This window comes from Montipora foliosa, chromosome 3 (genome assembly GCF_036669935.1).
Source record: "Montipora foliosa isolate CH-2021 chromosome 3, ASM3666993v2, whole genome shotgun sequence".
Classification (NCBI taxonomy): domain Eukaryota; kingdom Metazoa; phylum Cnidaria; class Anthozoa; order Scleractinia; family Acroporidae; genus Montipora; species Montipora foliosa.
The window spans coordinates 9774930-9781609 of NC_090871.1; the positions used below are offsets into that span (position 1 = coordinate 9774930).

General features: G+C 41.8%; 1 protein-coding gene across 1 annotated transcript in view; it reads right to left on the bottom strand.

The window, feature by feature from the left end:
- LOC137996689 (transient receptor potential cation channel subfamily M member-like 2) overlaps positions 1-6109 on the bottom strand; it is a 49922-nt gene extending 43813 nt beyond the window's left edge. The window contains exons 1-3 of the mRNA XM_068842218.1: positions 5658-6109; positions 2130-2227; positions 9-171 (exon numbers count right to left, since the gene is read on the bottom strand). Of these exons, the coding sequence (XP_068698319.1) occupies positions 9-171; positions 2130-2227; positions 5658-5735 (339 nt within the window). The 5' untranslated portion in view covers positions 5736-6109. The remainder of the gene's footprint in view (positions 1-8; positions 172-2129; positions 2228-5657) is intronic.
- Positions 6110-6680: the final 571 nt, after the last annotated feature.

Consider the following 6680-nt stretch of genomic DNA (forward strand, 5'->3'; position numbering starts at 1 on the left):
CGGCTCACCTTAGCTCTGCTCGTCTGTCCCGCTCCAGTAAATTCCACTTCTCCGTAAGCATTAGTTGGTTCTGCAACTGTGTGAATGTTTACATCCCACGTAACGCCGGCTGCGGCAATTTGACTTTTTGCTTCCGGTCGATGATTATTGTCCAGTCGACCACAACAACACCTAAACGGTAGAACAGTATCGTATGGTTACGTTAAAGCCGCCATGTTGCATGACACGAACAATAGATCCGTCATTTTCTTCGTCTGTTGGTCATCCAAAACTGTTTTATTTCGTCCATGTTATCTGTGTCTCAGAAACAGATTGCAAGCGTTCTTTACGGCCTTTTTCAAAGTTTTTGACGTTTTTCCAAGCTCTGGATGAGGCTTCTAGGTTCTTAGTTATCAGCTGAATATTCGGCCACTTCTAAGCCTTAAAGCAAGTTCATATACATCTCCGCTAACAATGATTTGAAAACTTGTATGATGCTATTGTTCCCCCGACAATGTTGGAAGAGCTGTGCAAACTGATCCAACGTTGTTGCGCTACGCTTCGACGATCACGGAACAAAAGAAATGCTGGGAGTTGTTGGCTCAAAAGTTTGACCAGTTTCAAACTTCGTGCAACAGCTCCGAACAACACCCAATGACATGCAACAAGGTGTGCAAAAGGACGCAACATTTAAGACCCAACAATGTTGGAACACTGTTGGAACAATATTGGAAAAATGTTGGAACAATGTTGGCCAACAATAGTGCGTCCATTTGCACGGGGCTTTACAGTAAAAGAGAAACTCATAAAAGCCCGGTGACATTAACATTGTATTTTGTCGCTGCTGGTGTCTTTATGACATTTCCAGATCCCAGCCGAACGTCAAAAAAAAGAAAGGACAAAGTATTCGCGGTTAAATAGAGAGCCCACTTAATTCGGATCATTAAATTCGTCAAAGCTTTCGGGTGGTAAGGCAGACGTAGTACTAATCAATCGCGCATCCCAACTGTTCGAGGGTATGTGGGCGGGATTTCAATCGATCTAGATCGGAGTAGAAGGTTTTCTCCCCGGATTCATACATCTTATTCGATGGTTTAAAATGTAATACGCGCGGATATTTTGCGAGTTGCGTAGTATTTTTCCGAGCCCCGCAGGGGCGAGGAAAAATACCAGCAATGAGCAAAATGTTCGCGAGTATTGTATGTTAAACCATCGAATAAGAGATTTATTATTCCACTATACAAAAAGGTGTTATTTTGCTTCAATTTTATTTGGTAAGAGTGTTTCTAAAAAAATGCATCATCTGTCCTTCAGGGTCCCAAACGGCACAGAAAGCCAGCCAAATGTCCTTTATTTGATTGTATAAACGAAATGACGAGAGACAAGCGATGACAAGCTAAATTCTCGGGCTTTGTATCGTGTTGAAAATAATTTCGTTCATCGAAAACTCCAGTTCCGTCCGTATTTGCTCTGTTCTACAGTGTAATACCGTCTCGTATTTTGCGCGTTCTCTTGACCAAATATGGTAAAATGACGTAATAGTGGAATAATAATGCTAATTACATCTGCTTCTAGAACTCAGCGAGGTCCAAAGCCTGATTAAGCTTATCCTGGACATGCAATTTACTGGAAACTTGAGTTTCAGTTTATTCAATGATGAAAAAGGTTTCTTCCACATATTTAACCAGCTTAAAGTTTGACTCAAAAATTTGTTTTCCTTCAGCATAAAATTACACTGTTAAGGCTGAATTGACGAGTGAAATTGAAATCTCCCTTGATATTTAATTGCGAATTACAGTGTTTAATCGGCTTTTCAACAAGATGCCGGCATAAATGAAACATATAGCGGCTGCCAAAGGAGCCTAATATATGCTTTTGTTCAGATTTCGTCGAGCCGCGCCTTTCCAAATTCCAGTCCCTAAAACTAGCAAGAAAATTACTAGCAGGAAGAGTTTGGTGTTAATTTTTCCGCGCTCGTAAAAGAAAATCATGACTTTGGGTACCAGATGGACGTATGTTAAAATTTCCAGCCTGTAATCTCAGACCTCAGAATTTCGGTTAATTCAAGCAGGGACCTACAGAAGGACCTTGGAACGAAATGGACGCAGGGGCAATCTTATTGATCCAAAAATAATAAATATAATACTTACCTTCGTACGTCTTTTTGAGAGGGAATGAACTGGCTGCATGTTCTTTTCTCGAATGTTGTGTATATCCATGAATCGCTCTCTTTGTAACACTGTTCAGACTGAAAGGCCAAAAGCTTTTAGTATGCATCAGATCCTTCGGAGGTTGCCGTAGGAAAGCATTTTCCAATAATAGTTTTTAAAATTTAATCTTAGCTACGCAGCTATTTTTAGAGTGGCACTTGATTGGCCAGTTGTAATGACGTCTTGAAATTTTAAATATGTGCGGCATTGGAAACACGAACTTAACTTTTACAAGGGCGTAGCTAGGGGTAGCCTGGAAAAACGTCTGAGCTAAGCTAGGGGGAGCCTGGGGTAACCCCCCCCCCCCCCCCTCTCCTTTGTAAGGCTTTTTTAAAGCAAACAACCTACAATATTCAGGTGACGAAAACGCGGCAATCTGGTGAGTACCCTCTGTTTGACACTTCGCAGCGCACTTTGTTGTTTGCCTTCATTTCGTGCTGGTTTCTGATGAGTTGTTCCAATTCCTGTGTAGGGTGGGGTAAGTGGAAGCGGTCTATATTTCACGAACAGCCCGTTACCTACAACTACCGAGCAAGTATTAAGAACGGGCCGAGAAAAATAAGACGCAAGAAGAGGGTTTTTGTCTTATTATAAGAAGCAGCCTTCAGCGGCAAACAAGAAGTTTAGCATGGCTCTCAAACTAAAAGTCAAACAAATCCTTGTCTTTAATGGATTGATGTACATGTGGGAAAGGATCGACCGGACAAAAGTCCCCGACGACTAAGTAGTCCGAATTTCTCTGTCTGTATGTCCATCTAAAGACGACTTAATCTTCTGGACGAAAAAGTCATCGAAAACCGACCTGAACTCAGAGCGACCAAACATACACAGCAATAAATCGATTCAGTCTGTCGCGGGACAAGTGGAACAAGTGCGGGAGCGTTGGCTTCCGTGCCATATGAAACTCTTTTTCGCTTCCTCCTCAGCCTTTGTTGAGCAGACAACTGTTCTGGTCGAAATGAAAGGTGTTACAGAACTTACATCGGACAAGAGCAATTACTTTGATTGCTTGGATTAAGCTGTCATTTCAAACCTAAAATATGTCCCAAAGGTATTCCCGTATGGCCGCAATTATGCCTCCCGCGAGGTTAATTCCAGCCACCGCGTTTTTTTTTCGTCTGGATACGTATCTACGATCGCCAAACGCAGGCAGATTGCACGTGTCCACATTAGTCGAACAAATTGATGGGTCACTTCTCTTTCTAGAGGACATGTCTAGAGCCCACAGACATGAGCCTACAACTCCAATACTAGGTTAGACTGCAAAACAGTCGGTTTTCGAATTCTCGCGCGCTTCGAGCCTCACACGTAGGGCGTGTGAGGCGATCTTTCGTATTCAACCTCGCCCCAGACCTTCCGCTTGAAAAGAGCATTCGTCCAACGCAAAAATACGGCTGTTTTACAGTCTAATACTAGGTCTATGTAACGCCATTTTCACAGATCAAGCTCTTTTAAGACGAGTTCTAATAAGATTTTGCCTTGCGCGAGTGACAATTCTCAATCCCAGGGGTAATAATTTTTCATGCAAGACTTGTGATTAGCTGGAATGGTCTGGTTTCGTGGTAAAATCAATCCAAAAATAAGTCGGTCTTTTAAGACTGGTTTTCACAATCTTCGCAAGCACAAGCGCAAAAAAAAGAGCCGTTATTTCACAGTGAACACGGGGTTGACGCAATCATAAGCACAAGCACAAGGATAATAAAAAATTTCCTTTTCCTTGTGCTTACGCTTATCCTTGTGTTCGCTTACGTCACGTGACAACGAAACGGTTAGCTCAAGGAAATTTGCTATTAAAGCATTTCCGGCCACAAATACAATGAAATTGAAGGCTAATAGTCATGGTTTCCGGACATGTACGTTCTCTAGAGTGAAAAGGGCCTTTTCAATCTGTCGTCCTTAAATTACCTCGCTTCCCACTCTTCACCTCCGTCAAAAAGGTTTTTTTGTGTATTAAAATGCGACCTTGTGATCTGGCCCGGGTTGCTAGAAGAATGCTTAGCGCTAACCAGAGTAACCAGCGTTAAATGCCATGGAAACCTATAAGTTTTGATACTTCTTAACCAACGGTCAGCGCAAACCACGGTCTTCGAGCAACCGGCCTCTGGAACGCCAAGGGAAGAACGAGGTTCATTTGAAAAACGAAATGAAGGCAGTAGCGACTGGCTCTAAGAAGAATTTCATGCTTTAAAACTGAGGGGTTGTAACGAATTTTAGTGGTCCTATGCAAAGACGTTACCGAACGACATAACTATAAAACTTTTTAAAGCCATACTTCAATTAGCATTTTGTACGGTTTTCTCACTACGATTTTCGAGGAACTTTTGTAACTTTATCTTTGAAAAGGAAAAAAAATGAGGAAGACTTGTTATTCTAGGAAAACTGATACGAAGATATTCCGCTTAGAGCTTTCTACGGGAAGACGATAATGATATAATTAATTACCTTCTCTGATTTCGTGCTTTCAGTTGTAAATTATGCGTACATGTAGAATATTGCGCACACACATGATGCTTTTTTGACCTAAGCTCAACTTAGGGCAGACCAATCAAACTTAGTGAGACCCGCAAAGGTCTCAGTAAACTAGCCGCAACGGGAAGCAATCACCCAATCGTAACTATTTCACTGACGAATCGAGGTCAATCGAAATCAAGCGAATGGAATGATAACCTGAATTACGAGTCATACATATCCCATATATCTCATTTCGGTTATGGCAACTGCATGTTGTTAGGAAATCTCAACATAGGTCTGAAGCTATAAAGACAAAACTCAGTTTTCATGATGAATGCTGTCGATAGCAATACTAAAAGAACTGGACAGAACACAAAAACAAAAACGGCGCAGCGTTAACTAAAAGACTCCGATAGCACTCCATGCCATTCGATAACCTGCAATTAGCATACCACATTGACTCTACCGCTTTCTCCTACATTTTTTTTTAACAAAGATCTATCCCTTGGCAACCTTGGAGAGGACTTTGGTATTCTATTCTTGAGTGCCAGTTAGTAGCCTAATTTCTTGTGGCATACTGAATCACTGGTTTTCATTTTGTAAGAGTTAGTGCAACTTTCAACGACTGAAAGGAGTTTTGGTCAGTGCAACGGATAATTAAGCAGCTATTCAAGAGTTCGTAATTGTGCCTGATTACTCACTGAGAAATTTGATAAAATCAGTTCACCGTTTAATGACCAAACCGATTGTTTATGTCGAATGACAACCGCCACAAAAACTTGGATCTAACTTGTTACCGGTAAAATGTCTTAATTTAAATGTGAGCTGGGTTGTAAAAAAGGAAATTTCAAATCAAACCTTTTAACTGCCAATGCCATTAACGTCAATGACAATTCAAAGTCAATATACTGGCTTAAGCCGAGTGTTGGTTAACAGTGGCAAAAATAAATGCGCGGATTTCTCGCTTTAAGATCAAAATTGCACGTTTCTTAGATTTGATTCGATAATTTCTGTTACCTGGATTCCTCCTGCTTCAGGACTAGCACGTGGCAAAGGGAAGTGGTCATTTCCATTTGTACGGCCTTTCGATGCCATGCTTTCGGTAGTTTCACCTGATTTCAAAACACATGTACAAGAACACAGTCTGCTGATTCTGTGCTCAATGAGTTAATTCATCTCTCAGTGAGAAGGAATCACGTTTGTCTCGTAACTGCCTTTTTGAATCCGGAAGATAAGCGATGCATGAAAAACACTTGAATTCGTGGAAAACTGCACATCAGTCGGAAAGGGAAGTTAAAGTTTGATGAAAAAATCCGCTTATGCATTGATTGCTGTTACACAAATTCCTTGTCACGCTTGAACAGTCTTGATTGTGCCAATTGTGTCACAAAACGGAAATATGCATATGCATAATGGCTAGTCTGACGTGTCACCCGGTTTGGGAGAGGAGACGGCTGACACTTAACCTGCATGACAGGTGCTTTATGAGCCAAGCGGGGCGAAGCGGAGCCAAGCGGAGCCCGATTTTTCTCTCCCCCTCGTCTCGCGCTCCGCGCGAAATATCGCGTTCGCCCCGCTTGGCTCATAAAGCGCCTGTCATGCAGGCTAGCTGACACTTCACCACAGGTGCCCCCAAGCTCAGTGTGAGCATGGCCAACAAAAATATAAAATATAGAAGATAATTACATATAAAAACAAATTCTCAATTAAAAAGCCTAACCTTATTGCCATTGTGGGTAGCTTCCTACCTGTATGGTTATTTTCCAGATCCAACCCGATTTGAGCCATTTCTCAATTTCTCGGTTGTCAACGGTCACCGATGCTTGGGGCGCCTGTGTTTTTACCAGATGAAAGTCAGCAGGAAAAGACAATTTGTTAGCACGACGACCTTAACCTCTGCGTTTTTGCCACTTTTCAAAATTTCATCTCTCATCCACACAAATTTCCTCAATTCATCTCAAGGCATCATTACAGGTCAATGGCTGATGCCTGAAGAGTGTGTCTATGTTGTTCAGCCGGATTCTTAGCTCAGTAGGTAGA